Source organism: Oncorhynchus gorbuscha, linkage group LG16 (genome assembly GCF_021184085.1).
Source record: "Oncorhynchus gorbuscha isolate QuinsamMale2020 ecotype Even-year linkage group LG16, OgorEven_v1.0, whole genome shotgun sequence".
NCBI classification, from domain to species: domain Eukaryota; kingdom Metazoa; phylum Chordata; class Actinopteri; order Salmoniformes; family Salmonidae; genus Oncorhynchus; species Oncorhynchus gorbuscha.
The window spans coordinates 20744000-20759815 of record NC_060188.1 but is presented as its reverse complement, the minus strand read 5'-3'; the positions used below and the strand labels follow the sequence as shown (position 1 = coordinate 20759815).

The 15816-nt window shown below is 43.6% G+C and overlaps 1 protein-coding gene across 4 annotated transcripts in view; it reads left to right on the top strand.

The window, feature by feature from the left end:
• Positions 1–15487, top strand: part of LOC123999063 (rho GTPase-activating protein 27-like) — a 39368-nt gene extending 23881 nt beyond the window's left edge. Inside the window, exons 1-18 of one of the 4 annotated variants that reach the window (XM_046304424.1) lie at positions 469–2699; positions 3805–4494; positions 4858–5067; positions 5174–5257; positions 6927–7049; positions 7559–7645; positions 7922–7984; positions 10293–10360; positions 10447–10534; positions 10703–10804; positions 10920–11018; positions 11107–11191; positions 11341–11469; positions 11576–11674; positions 11759–11836; positions 11941–12075; positions 12228–12333; positions 14403–15487. In XM_046304424.1, the coding sequence (XP_046160380.1) occupies positions 2628–2699; positions 3805–4494; positions 4858–5067; positions 5174–5257; positions 6927–7049; positions 7559–7645; positions 7922–7984; positions 10293–10360; positions 10447–10534; positions 10703–10804; positions 10920–11018; positions 11107–11191; positions 11341–11469; positions 11576–11674; positions 11759–11836; positions 11941–12075; positions 12228–12333; positions 14403–14580 (2496 nt within the window). In that variant the 5' untranslated portion in view covers positions 469–2627 and the 3' untranslated portion in view covers positions 14581–15487. Of the gene's footprint in view, positions 1–468; positions 2700–3804; positions 4495–4857; positions 5068–5173; positions 5258–6926; positions 7050–7558; positions 7646–7921; positions 7985–10292; positions 10361–10446; positions 10535–10702; positions 10805–10919; positions 11019–11106; positions 11192–11340; positions 11470–11575; positions 11675–11758; positions 11837–11940; positions 12076–12227; positions 12334–14402 lie in introns of those variants that run through there. The other 3 variants (XM_046304422.1, XM_046304420.1, XM_046304423.1) reach the window with 3 other exon arrangements.
• Positions 15488–15816: the final 329 nt, after the last annotated feature.

Below are 15816 nucleotides of genomic sequence, written 5' to 3'. Positions count from 1 at the left end.
ACAAGGACGGCCTACCTGGGAACAGTGCCTTGTTCAGGGGCGACAGATTTTCACCTTGTCAGCTCTGGGATTCGATCCAGAAACCTTTCAGTTACTGGCCCAACACTCTAACCAATAGGCTACCTGCCGCACAAAATGTTGACTCCAATGCTTCCCACAGTTGTGTCAAGTTGGCTGGATGTCCTTTGGGTGGTGGACCAGTCTTGATACACATAAGAAACTGATGTGAGTGAAAAACCCAGCAGCGTTGCAGTTCTTGACACACTCAAACCGGTTCTCCTGGCACCTACCCCGTTCAAAGGCACTTCAATATTTTGTCTTGCCCATTCACCCTCGGAATGGGACACATACACACTCCATGTCTCAATTGTCTCAAGGCTTACAAATTATTTAACCTGTCTCCTCCCCCTCATCAACATTGATTGAAGTGGATTTAACAAGTGACGTCAATCATAGCTTTCACCTGGATTCACCTGGTCAGTCTGTCATGGAAAAAGCAGGTGTTCCTAATATTTTGTACACTCAGTGTATCTCTATTCCACTACAGTGGTTTTACAATAGTACATTTTAAAGCTTCAAGTGTCAATCAGTTGTAGTTCATTTTAAACTGTAAAGTGTCAATCAGTTGTAATTTCTCGAATATTCTGGCATATTATACGCAATGACGTTGTCATAAATGACACATTGGGTACAGTATGTACATCCGGAATGGTCTTTGACTTCCTTGGTCCTGTTTATGCAGTGTCAAAAAGCTTGATGTAATTGTAAGTGTGATAATATTATGATGACAGGCATGACAAGGTTGGCTCCAACCCTGCCAGGGAGAAGGAATGCCATCTTGGTTTCCATTGCTTGTAAATATAAATCATTGACAATGAGTCACAAGCAGAAAGTTAATACTTGACCATAACCTGCTTGGATACACGCAGCCAGGAACATAATCTGATGTAAAGGTGTGATATCTCTTCTCCTTCTGTGACAGCAGGCCTATCCTAGAGAGATTACAAAAAGTCACTATATTGCCACTATCCACCTAGGTTCCAAACAAATGGTTGGCATGACAGGTATTGCTGACTGACAGAAAATGTTCACGTTGCTGTGTGTGAACCAGTCATTCTGGTATCCTTTCCATTTCGTTTGGTTTGAGGTGGCTGGTATGCTATTTAGCTTGGTGGCTTTAGCGCATAAGAAACAATGTGCTTCGGGTTGATTGAAAGAATCATCACCACAATCACGTTTATTACTATTACGCATCTGTAATTAAATATCATTTTAGATTCTTCTGCTACACACACCTGCACTTGTAGCTTATTGTTGTGTTGCTACTGTAAAGGAAGAGGGGAAGGCTAAGCTTCATTAATATCTTCTTTCGAAAGACTGGGGCTTTCCACAGGCAGGTTTGGATGTTTTAACCTGAATGTGTAGCCAGTAGTCACTGCCACACTCCAAAGACAACTCTCCAACCACAAAGAAGAACTTATCAGGTGGTGCTAAACGAAACCTGAGAGTGTTTGTTTATAGTTTTGCTTGCATATTTACTGCTGCCCATGCTCTGCGTTGCCCAAGGCAAGTTTATTCATTTGTAGCGCTTATTACTCTGAAACAGAACTGTATAGTGATGATTAAATAATGATTCTAGGATCAACCTCTTGCCTGCAGCTTTGTAACCCAGGTGGTTGCTAGGGTGTGTCTGTCGGAGGTAACATTTGAATAACAAAACAATTATGTTGGTACAAGAGTATGGAGTTCTTTTTATGATGTCATCTGTTGCGTTATTCACACAGATACCCACCTTGCTAATATTGATTTGCACCCCCCTTTACCCAGAACAGACTCAATTCATTGGGAAATGGATGACAAGGTGTCGAAAGCATTTCACAGGGATGCTGGCCCATGTTAACTCCACCCTCTGAATGGCACACATATACAATCCATTTCTCAAGTGTCTCAGGGCTTAAAAATCATTATTTAACCGGTCTCCTCCCCTTCATCTATTCTACACTGATTGAAGTGGATTTAACAGGTGACATCAATAAGAGATCATAGCTTTCACCTGGATTCACCTGGTCAGTCTGTGTCATGGAAATCATAGTACTTCCTAATGTTTTGTACAATCAATGCCAGCTGTTCATAGGACAGTTGGACAGTCGACTCCCTCCCTCCACCCACCCAGCCATGTATCTTATTTGTGTTTTTCTTACATGTATTTAGGTCGGTATAGTCTGTCTGTGTGTTCAGGCCAGTATATGTCCTTGTGTGGTACACAAAAGAGTCTTGCGATACCAAAGAAACCTTACCTCTGAGCCAGGCTTTTCCTTTAAAGCAATTTTTTCATGAAGAATGTCTGTTTTATAAGGTGCGAATTGGGCAACCCGAAAACAGTTATTCCCTGATCTCTGGCTTTTTCAGTGTTTCTTAAAAACGTATTCAAAGCAACAACAAAAAAAGCCCCTCTTCAAGCCAGGTAGTAATCAAAAGAAGGAACTGGTACATGGTCTGAAAAACCTGTGGTATGTCCTTGCCAATACTTCTGCTTTTGGATCTATTAGTTAAAATGTTATATCCCCTGATGAGATGCAACATATTTGATCATTACGTTGTTCGAAGAGGTGCCTTTTTCAGGGAATATGACCGACATGATCTTCAAGGCTTGCCGTAGCTTCAGACACAGGCTTGTGACTTTTCTGGGTGTCTCCAAGGTAAGTACCTAAGGGTGTGCATCCCAATTATGGTATTTTCCTTCACTAATCTAAGACTTCATGGTCATTTCACTCAGCCTGTCCTAATATTTGTGTCTGTGCCAATTGAATTACATGTTCAATTCTATGCCTGCAGTACGTAGCCTACATGTGAGGGCGACAGGTACAGTGCCCTAGAGGTTAAGAGCGTTGGGCCAGTAACCGAAAGGTCGACTAGGTGAAAGATCTGTCTGCACTTAACCTTAATTGCTCCTGTAAATCGCTCTGGATAAGAGTGTCTGCTAAATTACTCAAATGTAAATGTGGCCTATAGTACTGTATTTAGCTGTGACATCATCTGCGTTGTCGTTCAAACTTCCCAGTCTTTATAGCTTTTTTATCATGTCTGGCTCATGTTGAAATGTTCTTGTGTTTGTCAATGAAGTGACGGTCTGCCACACAGATCCCTGTGGTCTACTCCACTCCACGTGGTGGAAATCTCCTCTGTTTGAGATGTGATGTTTTGCTCTTCACTTCCACACCCCTGAGATGTATGTAGGGTTCGGGAAAGACATTAACAGGACAGATCACTTTTTGGGATGCAGATATTACTGACGAATGGCCAATTTCCACTAAACATGAAAAAAGGCTTACAATTGAATGTCGATGTTGTCTGTACTCTTTTAAGAAAGAAAATAACACTCAAAAGTGAGATCCACATGTAGTTCTTTAAATGCATGCACTTTGTAAGAATGGGCATATTGTGATGAGTTGGGTAACTCAGCCTATTCGAACAAAGGGGTTGGGAGAACGATATTTGATCCCAAGTCAGTGCTTTGTTACTTGATGGGAGTAAAGGGAGGTGCAGGTAGAGAACTTTTCCCCCTCTGTCTTTTGTGTTGTGGAGGATCTCACAGATTGTTCTCATAGGGGCTGATGGGACCATTGGCTTCACCACAAACAAGGTGAGTTTAGGTAGTACTACGCAGGCAGTCAGTACTCTGTTCATATAGAGCACAAGATATTATGGACTGGTGGCTCGCTGGCCTTTAGGACGGGGGGTGACATGTTTCTTCCTCCTCATGTTATGACTGACCTGTGACCTCTCTTTCATCTCTGTCTCCAGGCGGAGAATGCCAGCCCCAACGCTGCTGTTTACGCCAACGTCACAGAGCTGAAGAAAAACATCCCACAATCTCCTCCGTTAGAAGCTCTGAGTCCTGACTTGCCCCTTACCCAGGAGGGATGGCAGGTGCACACTGACAAGGACAGCGGGAAAGAGTTCTATTACCGCCCAGCCACAGGCCAAACCACTTGGGCCGAACCCCGCAGCACCCTCCCCTCCACAGACATGGAGCTGCCCAAGGAGGCGTTGGCTATCCCAGCCCTGTCCCCGGCCCTGTCCCCGGCCCTGTCCCCGGCCCTGTCCCCGGGCCTGTCCCCAGCCCCAGCCCTGTCCCCGGCCCTGTCCACGGCCCTGTCCCCGGGCCTGTCCCCAGCCCCAGCCCTGTCCCCGGCCCTGTCCCCAGCCCTGTCCCCGGCCCTGTCTCCAGCCCTGTCCCCGGCCCTGTCTCCAGCCCTGTCCCCGGCCCTGTCTCCAGCCCTGGCCCTGTCCCCGGCCCTGTCCCCAGCCCTGGCCCTCTCACCAGCCTCATCCCAGGGTTCCAACTGGGAACAGGTGTTTGATGAGACCACTGGTCGAAACTACTTCTATAACCTCACCTCTGGGGCCACGTCCTGGGGAGCTCCGGAGCCCATCGCCCCCTCCTCTCCTGTTACTGAGCCTCCCGTGCTGAAGCTCCCGAACAGAGGACCGGTAGGGGTTAGCTTATGCTTTATTTGACTAATATGGCCATTGTTTCAAGCTCATCAACAGATAAGGCTTTTAAAATATTGTTGACTGCTAAAGCAGTCTGTCAGACACCAGCGCATAAACATCTGTTTCATGGTCTTGAGGGAGTCTTGTTTTGTTAGTTCATTAGCTAGTTATGTCTAAAGCCTGCTATGGCATACACATGCTTTTTGCTGTTTATTCAGTGTTACTAGCGAAGTTACTAAGAACGTTTGCCATTTGAGCAGAATCGCTAGCATGTTATGAACCATGTCATAAACCTTTTAGAAATTGGCCACTCAGTTTGAGTTCCATCTTAAAAGCATTGACAAATCTTCTGTTCCTCAGCCCCCTCTCCCAAAGGAAGACTACCTGACAGAAGACCACGAAGCTCCAGACACCACCTCCTCGGTGTTCCCCAAAGACATCCTGCCCATGCCGCAGGCTAAACTGGCCGTCATACCCCGGGCCATTCTAGACAGTGTCCCGGTGGGCTGGAAGCGCTCCATGGAGGCAGATGGGAAGACCGTATTCACCAGCGAACGCACACAGGAGCAGGTAAGTGTATTGAATGGAGGTTTAGTGCTTTGAAAGGGGAGTGGTTTGAGAAACCATGCAGTGTGTGTCATACACTGTTTTGTCCTGTGTGTGTGTATCCTGGCAGTGGCTCAAGTCTGTGGATCAAGAAGGAAAGACTTACTACTACCTGAGAGATGGCTCCAGATCCCAGTGGAACCTTCCAGCAGAGGTGAAGAGAAGCAATATTGTAATTTCAAGGAATGATTGAGTGGCTTTTTACCAGGTCTCAAAGAGCTTGACAATGTATGGGGCAACTCTGTACTGCACATATAGTTGAAGTCGGAAGTTTACATACACCTTAGCTAATACATTTAAACTCAGTTTTTCACAATTCCTGACACAAAAATTCCCTGTCTTAGGTCAGTTAGGATCACAACTTTATTTTGAGAATGTGAAATGTCAGAATAATAGTAGAGAGAATGATTTATTTCAGCTTTTATTTATTTCATCATATTCCCAGTGGGTTAGAAGTGTACATACACTCAATTAGTATTTGGTAGCATTGGCTTTAAATTGTTGAACGTGGGTCAAACGTTTCAGGGAGACATCCACAAGCTTCCCACAATAAGTTGGGTAACAGAGTCAGGTTTGTATGCCTCCTTGCTCGCAAACGCTATAGCATTGACGTCAGGGCTTTGTGATGGCCACCCCAATACCTTGACTTTCTTGTCCTTAAGCCATTTGCCATGACTTTGGAAGTATACTTGGGGTCATTGTCCATTTGGAAGACCCATTTGCGACCAAGCTTTAACTTCCTCACTGATGTCTTGAGATGTTGCTTCAATATATCCAAAGAATTCTCCTCCCTCGTGATGCCATCTATTTTGTGAAGTGCACCAGTCCTCCCTGCAGCAAAGCACCCCCACAAGATGATGCCATCCCTGTGCTTCACGGTTGGGATGGTGTTCTTCGGCTTGCAAGCCTCCCCTTTTTTCTCCAAACATAACAATGGCCATTCAACAGTTCTATTTTTGTTTCATCAGACCAGAGGACATTTCTCCAAATGTACAATCTTTTGTCCCCCTTCCTCCTTGCTGAGCGATCTTTCAGGTTATTTTACTGGTTGTTTTACTGTTGATAGAGATACTTTTGTACCCGTTTCCTCCAGCATCTTCACAGGGTCCTTTGCTGTTGTTCTGGGATTGATTTGCACTTTTCGCATCAAAGTATGTTCATCTGTAGGAGAAAGAACGCATCTCCTTCCTGAGCAGTATGACGGCTGCATGGTCCCATGGTGTTTATGCTTGCATACCTTTGTTTGTATAGATGATTGTGGTACCTTCAGGCATTTGTTAATTGCTCCCAAGGATGAAGCAGACTTGTGAAGGTCTACAATTTTGTTTCTGAGGTCTTGGCTGATTTATTTGGATTTTCCCATGATGTCAAGCAAAGAGGCACTGAGTTTGAAGGTAGGTCTTGAAATACATCCACAGATACACCTCCAATTGACTCAAATGATGTCAATTAGCCTATCAGAAGCTTCTAAAGCCATGACATAATTTTCTGGAATTGTCCAAGCTGTTTAAAGGCACAGTCAGATTCGTGTATGTAAACTTCTGACTGGAATTGTGATACAGTGAAATAATCTGTCTGTAAACAATTGTTGGAAAATTACTTGTGTCATGCACGAAGTAAATGTCATAACCGACTTGCCAAAACTAAAGTTTGTTAACAAGAAATTTGTGGAGTGGTTGAAAAACAAGTTAATGACTCTGACCTAAGTGTATGTAAACTTCTTTAGGTGAAAAAAAAGATGCCCTTACCTCAGATAACCAGTTACTGGGTTTGATTAAATAGGCCAGGGCCTTTACACTGTTTGTTTCTGTTAACCCTCTCAGCTCCCAGGTGCAGCCAGTCTGTCCAAGGTGGGGAATGGAGTGGACCAGGACAGCCCGCTGGTTCTGAAGAACTGGAGACACACAATGGGCCCAGCTCAGTTTGGCCCCTCCCAAGAAGACAACGTGAGTAGCTGGGGAGCCCAGAGCATGGACAGGGACGTTGAAGGAGGTTTCACACCGTTGGTATAGCAACAGATGTTTATGGGCCATTAGAATCTCTTTTTGGAATCTAGACTGAATTTGGCACTACGGTATAGGAACATAGAAACTGCAGCATTTGCTGTTCTGGTAGTCCCAAGCAAACAAGCCATTAGGACTAGTCCCTGACATGAGACACCTGGCCCTCACAGCTTTATGCACAATGCCCTTGTGGAATGTCGTTGTGTTTGTGTCGTTGTCAACCCTCTCAACAGGAGATGGAAACACCTGCCCTAGTTGATTTCCCCTCAGGAAGTCACTTACAAACCGAAATGGGAGAAAATACAACAATAATGGAGGGGGCAGGGGAGAAAGAGGATAGAATTATGACTCATCAAATTTGACAGGATTTCTGCTCTGTTTGAACAATGAGTCCCTATCGACTACTGTTGACTAACCAACCTGAACCCAATTCCCTCCCTTCCGTTTGGCAGAGGTTCTTTCCAACACATAGGAGAAACGTTTCGGACGTCACCAGTGAAGCATCCAGCTCAGGCAACTCCCCTGAGACGCCACGCCATGTAAGTACATTAAGAACGTATGACACGATAAGGTTTTGAATCCATAGGGATCTTTGTCAGGTCATTTTCTACTGGCCCTCAATAATATATTATACGTGTTGGACTAGTACACACAATAATTGAATTGGAAATTGTATTATTTTTCCACAATGATTTTATTGTTCATTTTAGGAATTGAATTCATTCATTTGCCAAGCCTTCTACTAACTCAATAAAATGTACTCTACTCTACCATTATCCCATTCATGGAAGACTTGTATTGTTTTCTCCATAAAGACTGATAGGTTGGGAGTACGGAATAGACTGTCACATCTGAGCACAGACTCACATCATGAGCATGTAGGTTCTTACGGCCCACGTCAGGCCTGATAGATAGATGCATGGATAGGTGTGTGGGTGTTCTGATCTAACTAACATACTATGATATAGAATTGGATAGGAGAACTAACGGCGCTTGGGAAGGGGAGCTAATGAATTAGATATTGGTTACAGTACATACTATATACATGTATGCTCTTAAAAGGGCTGATTAAGAGTTTATTATGTGGTGTTTAAGTGAAACTACTCACTTTGAATGGGTTTTTCTCTCTCTTTGCTTCGTGTGTGGATAAGAAAGGGATCTGGAATACAAGCATCTGCTAAATCAGGGTTTTCCAAATTCATCCTAGGGCCCCCGGGTGCACATTTTGGTTTTTGCCCTAGCACTACACAGCTGATTCAAATAACCAATCATCATCAAGCTTTGATTACTTGAATCAACCCTGTACTAAATGATTGTGTCATGATAGACCACCATCGACCCTACCCCCTAGTGGGGAGAGGGAACATTTGTAGTTGTTTTTGTTGGATGTTGTGGTCCAAGTGGTGGCTTGTTGGGTAGTACTTTCAGATCTGATTGACACCATATTTTATTGCATTGCCTTTCAAAGCATTGTGCTGAATGTACATATGGCGCTGTCTTATGAAGTAGGCACAGTAATGTCATTGTGCTGAATGTACATATGGCGCTGTCTTATGAAGTAGGCACAGTAATGTCACTGTGCTGAATGTACATATGGCGCTGTCTTATGAAGTAGGCACAGTAATGTCACTGTGCTGAATGTACATATGGCGCTGTCTTATGAAGTAGGCACAGTAATGTCACTGTGCTGAATGTACATATGGTGCTGTCTTATGAAGTAGGCACAGTAGGCACAGTAATGTCACTGTGCTGAATGTACATATGGCGCTGTCTTATGAAGTAGGCACAGTAATGTCACTGTGCTGAATGTACATATGGTGCTGTCTTATGAAGTAGGCACAGTAATGTCACTGTGCTGAATGTACATATGGTGCTGTCTTATGAAGTAGGCACAGTAATGTCAAATGTACATATGGCATGAAGTAGGCACAGTAATGTCAATGTGCTGAATGTACATATGGTGCTGTCTTATAGGCAAGTAGGTCACAATGTAATGTCAATGTGCTGAATGTACATATGGTGCTGTCTTATGAAGTAGGCACAGTAATGTCAATGTGCTGAATGTACATATGGTGCTGTCTTATGAAGTAGGCACAGTAATGTCAATGTGCTGAATGTACATATGGCGCTGTCTTATGAAGTAGGCACAGTAATGTCACTGTGCTGACAGTAATGTCAATGTGCTGAATGTACATATGGTGCTGTCTTATGAAGTAGGCACAGTAATGTCAATGTGCTGAATGCCAGTGCCATAAGCAAAGTCAACCCCAAAGGATTATTTCCCATTTTATGAATCCATGCCAACACACTCTTACGAAGTAGGCACAGTAATGTCATGTGCTAACTGTGCATTCATGCACAAAGAATGCGTGCACACTGTGCTGACACAAGCAAACACCCCAAAGGATTATTTCCCACACCACACACACACACAAACAAACAAAGATGCGTGCACACACACACACACACACACACACACACACACACACACACACACACACACACACACACACACACACACACACACACACACACACACACACACACACACACACACACACACACACACACACACACACACACACACAAAGATTGACCACTCCTATGTTGATACCTGACTCACATTTCAAAGCTGTAAAGAATCTGCTACTTATACTCTTTGATCTTTACCTGTGGACTCATAGCCCAAGAATTCAGCATAACCTGGAACACTGCCAACACAAACAAACATTTGTTGCTGCCACCTAGTGGCCTAGCATATGCATTGCAAAGTCACAACAATACTTTATCTTGGCCTAAAATTATAGCCCATAATTACAATAATCTGCTAACATGAACAGTCCAATGTTCATATCAGCCAGTAGGCCGATGGGCAATGTCCAGTAGCATATGGCTCAATGTGGACACTAACTGCTCAACTCATTTACCTATGTATGTCAGTGAAAACCATGAGAACCATGTGTTTGATACCATTCCATTCACTCTATTGCGGACATTATAATGAGCCGTCCTCCCCTCAGCAGCCTCCACTGATGTACGTACAGTACAATACAACTAACAAAATCTTTAAACCTGATCTGAGGTATGTGGGTTCCTGGTAATCACCATTAGTAGAAATGTTCATACACTCTCCCTCTGTCGTTTGTGATATTTTGTTAATATTTGTCTCTATTTTGCTTGTTTTAGACACATCTACTGGAGAAGGCAGGGATCCTGAACAAAACCAAGGTGGCTGACAATGGGAAAAGAATTAGGTAATGTCAAGTCAACTGCACAAATTACAACACATTGTGATTTGCTCAATGGACCAATGATTCCTTATTTTCTGGTTTTCTAATAGGAAGAATTGGAGTCCGTCATGGACAGTGCTGCATGGAGGCATTCTCACGTTTCACAAAGACCCAAAATCTGCACCTTCGGGAAACTCCGTAAGAACATTTTGCTACAATAACCACTCACAGCCACCACTTTAGAAAATAAGCTCATTGTATTCATAAAGAATGATTTGCTTGCTTGTCAGGATTGGGTGTCCTACAACCTACTATTACGAACCACTAGGTCTGTTGAATGAATGTCATTGGTCTGTGATTCCTCAGAACAAGACCAATCAGATCACTCCAGAGTACACAGTGGAGCTGCGTGGAGCCACTGTGGGCTGGGCCCCCAAGGACAAGTCCAGCAAGAAGAACGTTCTGGAGGTATGGGCTCTGTTTAAGGTCTATCAGGGATGAAGTCAGTTCTATTTCATTCAATTCAGGAACTGAATCAAAAGTAATTGAATTTAACTCTTGGTATGGCTTTTTCCCGCTCCAGTTGAAAACGCGTCATGGGTGTGAGTACCTGGTCCAGTACGACACAGAGAGCATCATTTGTGACTGGCACAGGATCATACTGGACACCGTCAGACAGCTGGTGAGCATCCAGGAGGTGTCTATGTAACAAGTTCCAATTAGAGTAGGCCAAGGGGGCGTCTTCTTCATTATAACCTCTCCTCTCTCAGGACCAAGATCACTTGTCGGAAGAGGAAGAGGAGGAGCCTATGGAGAAATCTCCACTTGCTTCAGACAGAGACAAGAGGACCAGCTGTAAGTATGAGTGTCCTACAACCTACTATTATGAACCACCAGGTCTTTCAATGCTTTTGAGGTGTAAATAGGTGTAAAATGTCAATATTTGGTAACTGGGCATCAGGGAGTTAACGAAAGCTGCACCCATCATTAATTGCCCCCTCCAGCAGCCACTAAAATTACGCCTGGCATCAGTGCTGAGTCATCAGATCAGGGGCGAGTCCGCACCAAACTACGCAAGTTTCTCCAGAAGAGGCCCACACTGCAGTCAGTGAAGGAGAAGGGCTACATAAGAGGTGAGACTGGGATTTCTAACATGGTTAAATGACATAGCAGAGTAACCTTATTGTACCTTATGATACCTTTCCGGCACTCAGAATGTTTTTCATCGTGGTTCTCTAGATAACGTGTTTGGTTGTCATCTGGACACGCTGTGCCATCGAGAGAACAGCACTGTGCCCAGGTTTGTGGAGAAGTGCATCAGGGCAGTGGAGATTAGAGGTAGGTATTCCTTCTTTATCCTGATACCGTAATATCAACCTTTACCACCTCTAAAGAGGTAACACAATTGTACGTTCCCCTTAGGTCTGGACATTGATGGGATCTACAGAGTTAATGGGAATCTAGCTGTCATTCAGAGACTACGCCACAAAGCAGATCATGGTAAAGCAAGTTTCAAGGACGAGTAATGAATTTGTAGATGGAGCATCTTGCAGTATTATCAACCATATGATATGTCCTCATGCTCTCTCCCTCCCTCCCTCCAGAGGAAAATCTGGACCTAGAGGATGGTCAGTGGGAGGAGATTCATGTGATCACGGGGGCGCTAAAGCTCTTCCTGAGGGAGCTGCCTGAACCTCTCTTCCCTTACAGCTTATTTGACAAGTTTATCGCTGCCATCAGTAAGTCTAGGCCAGGCCCTAATAAAACATTCTGCATGCCTCTCAATAGTCAGACTCAAATGACATGATAGTAATGAACTGACATAGTCTGACCTAAATAGCATGAAAGGATATGAGTAAATTGACATTTGGGATGACTCTTTCTCTGGTAGAAATCCAGGACTATCCTCAGAAGGTGTTGTACTTCCGTGACCTGGTGAGGTCCCTTCCCCTGCCCAACCACGACACCATGTACCTCCTTTTCAAACACCTCCTCAAGTGAGTGGGTGTTGTGGTAGAAACTGGCATTTTTTTATATACAGTTGAAGTCTGAAGTTTACATACACCTTAGCCAAATACATTTAAAAACTCAGTTAAAAATTCCCTGTCTCATGGGCCTCTCGGGTGGCGCAGTGGTTTAAGGCACTGCCTCGCAGTGCTAGCTGTGCCACCAGAGATTCTGGGTTTGAGCCCAGGCTCTGTCGCAGCCGGCCACGACCAGGAGGTCCATGGGGTGACGCACAATTGTCCCAGCGTCGTCCTGGTTAGGGAGGGTTTGGCCGGCAGGGATATCCTTGTCTCATCGCACACCAGGGACTCCTGTGGTAGGCCGGGCGCAGTGTGCACTGACAAGGTTGCCAGGTGTATGGTGTTTCCTCCAGCACAGTGGTGCGGCTGGCTTCTGGGTTGGATGTGCATTGTGTTAAGAAGCAGTGCGGCTTGGTTGGGTTGTGTTTTGGAGGACGCATGACTCTCGACCTTTGCCTCTCCCGAGTCCGTATAGGAGTTGCAGCAATGAGACAAGACAGTAACGACTAACATTTGGGGAGGAAAAAAGGGGTAAAATAAATAAAAAATCACATTCAGAAGTTTACATGCACACAACTAGTAGCATTGCCTTTAAATTGTTTAACTTGGGTCAAACATTTTCAGTAGCCTTCCATAAGCTTCCCACAATAAATTGAGTGAATTTTGGCCCATTCCTCCTGACAGAGCTGAGTCAGGTTTGTAGGCCTCCTTGCTCACACACGGCTGAGTCAGGTTTGTAGGCCTCCTTGCTCACACAAGCTTTTTCAGTTCCCGCCACAAATATTCTTAGGATTGAGGTCAGGGCTTTGTGATGGCCACTCCAAACCTAGACTTTCTTGTCCTTGAGCCATTTTACCACAACTTTGGATGTCTTGAGATTTTGCTTTAATATATCCACATAATTTTACTTTCTCATGAGGCCATCCATTTTGTGAAGTGCACCAGTCCCTCCTGCAGTAAAGAACCCCCACAACATGATGCGGCCACCCTCGTGCTTCATGGGATGGTGTTCTTTGGTTTGTAAAACTCCCCCCTTTTCCTCCAAACATAACGATGGTCATTATGGCCAAACGGTTATATTTTTGTTTCATCAGAGGACATTTCTCCAAAATGTACGATCTTTGTCACCCATGTCAAGTTGCAAACCATAGTCTGTTTTTTTTATGGCGATTTTGGAGCAGTGGCTTCTTCCTAGCTGAGCGGCCTTTCAGGTTGTCGATATAGGACTCATTTTAGTGTGGATATAGATACTTTTGTGCCTGTTTCCTCCAGCATCTTCACAAGGTCCTTTGCTGTTGTTCTGGGATTGATTAGCACTTTTCACACCAAAATACATTCATCTCTAGGAGGCAGAGCGAGTCTCCTTCCTGAGTGGTATGACTGCTGCGTGGTCCCATGGTGTTTATACTTGCGTACTATTGTTTGTACAGATGAACGTGGTACCTTCTTGCGTTTGGAAATTACTTCCAAGGATGAACCAGATGTGGAGATCTACAATTTTTTTCTGAGGTCTTTGCTGATTTCTTTTGATTTTCCCATGATGTCAAGCAAAGAGGCACTGAGTTTGAAGGCAGGCCTTGAAATACATCCATAGGTTCACCTCTTGACTCAAATGATGTCAATTAGCCTATCAGAAGCTTCTAAAGCCATGACATAATTTTCTGGAATTTTCCAAGCTGTTTAAAGGCACAGTCAACTTAGTGTATATAAACTTCTGACCCACTGGAATTGTGATATAGTGAATTATAAGTTAAATAACATGTCTGTAAACAATTGTTGGAAAAATGACTTGTGTCATGCACAAAGAAGTCCTAACCAACCTGCCAAAACTGTAGTTTGTTAACAAGAAATTTGTGGAATGGTTGAAAAACGAGTTTTAATGACTCGTCTAAGTGTATGTAAACTTCCGTCTTCAACTGTATATATACAATTCTGTTTTATATAAAACTATTCAAATGATATAAATAACAGATATACTAAACACTTTCCAACCTCCTCATACTTCCTTCTTCTCCTCATCCCCTCTTCCTCTCTTCCAGAGTGATTGAGTTTGGGGAAAAGAACCGTATGTCAGTCCAGAGTGTGGCCATCGTGTTTGGCCCTACGTTACTCAGGCCCCAGACTGAATCGGCCAACATCACCGTTTACATGGTCTACCAGAACCAGATTGTGGAGCTCATCCTCAAAGAGTTTGAGACAGTATTTGCCCCCAGCTGAGACATTTTCTATGGCACCCATGAGTCAAGAAGGACAGAGACAATTTGGGTTGCCAAGCCCTGGGAAAAGACTGATGGTTACATGGGTTGCTAGATTTGGTAAAGGGAGATTATTTTCTGTCAGTGAACTAGCCTTTAACTGTGGTAGCTCCAAGTCTTCAACCTTCATCCCAAGTTTCAAACTCGTGCTGTCCAGTCATCCATCTGTTTTGGTACTTCCACTCACAAGAACATTGACAAAAGTAGGTTGAGGGGAAAAATGGAAAATGGATGAACATGTTGACATACCAAAGTTTACCATGGATCCTATGACAACACCTGGCAATAGGCATCATGTTTAGTTTGACAATTTAAATCTATATTACATGTAGGTGTACATGTATTTGGGGGAATATTCTGATGTCGTATCCATGGTTTGGAGTGACATATCTGAGACAGAGCGGTCTTTTTAGTGGATGACCTCCTAACTATATGTTAAAGTCTATGAAAAAGCTTAAATATTGTATACCTTCCCGAATGTTACCGTATCAACAATACAACCAATTAAAATGGTTGTTGCTTTCCTTTTGGCGAGCCATACAGATAGCAAACCACTGCCTTGACTGTAAAGTTATTTGATTACTTCCTAATTTAGAAAAAGGCTGTGAATTTATCAAGGAATACCACTTGCGACTATATTGTGGTTCATTATGCATAACTTGGCTGTACGTTATGGGCAGTATATATGAACATATATTATGATAGAGCATAACTGTACATTATGGCTGTTTTATAGTATTAATATTATTACAGAACAAGGATAAGAACAATATATCAAGATATTTTGAACAACTTTTTCTGTGTACATAAGAGTTCATCTTACCTTATAAATGAATGTTCTTCTAATAAAATAATTCAATTTCTGTCAATGTTTCTGTACAAAAGGCTGTGAAGTATTTGTAGTTAATCATATCAGTAATGTTAGTTCATCAAATATAGCTATAGCTCTGCCCACTGGTGAAGTGGAGCAGAGCATGCTGGGCGACCTACAGCTCAAAGAAGATCAGTAGTCACGTGAGAGAAAGTTACAGCCATCCTTGTGTTTTCCCACCAGTTAGCTTTCATTGTGTTAGCCATGACCAGTGTGTGTCCTTGTTCATATACCACACACACACTTTAACTTTAGTTAAAGCAAGTAGCCAGACCACTAAGTGCCTTAGCTCATTCATACTACACACACTGTGCGGTGCTGTTCCGT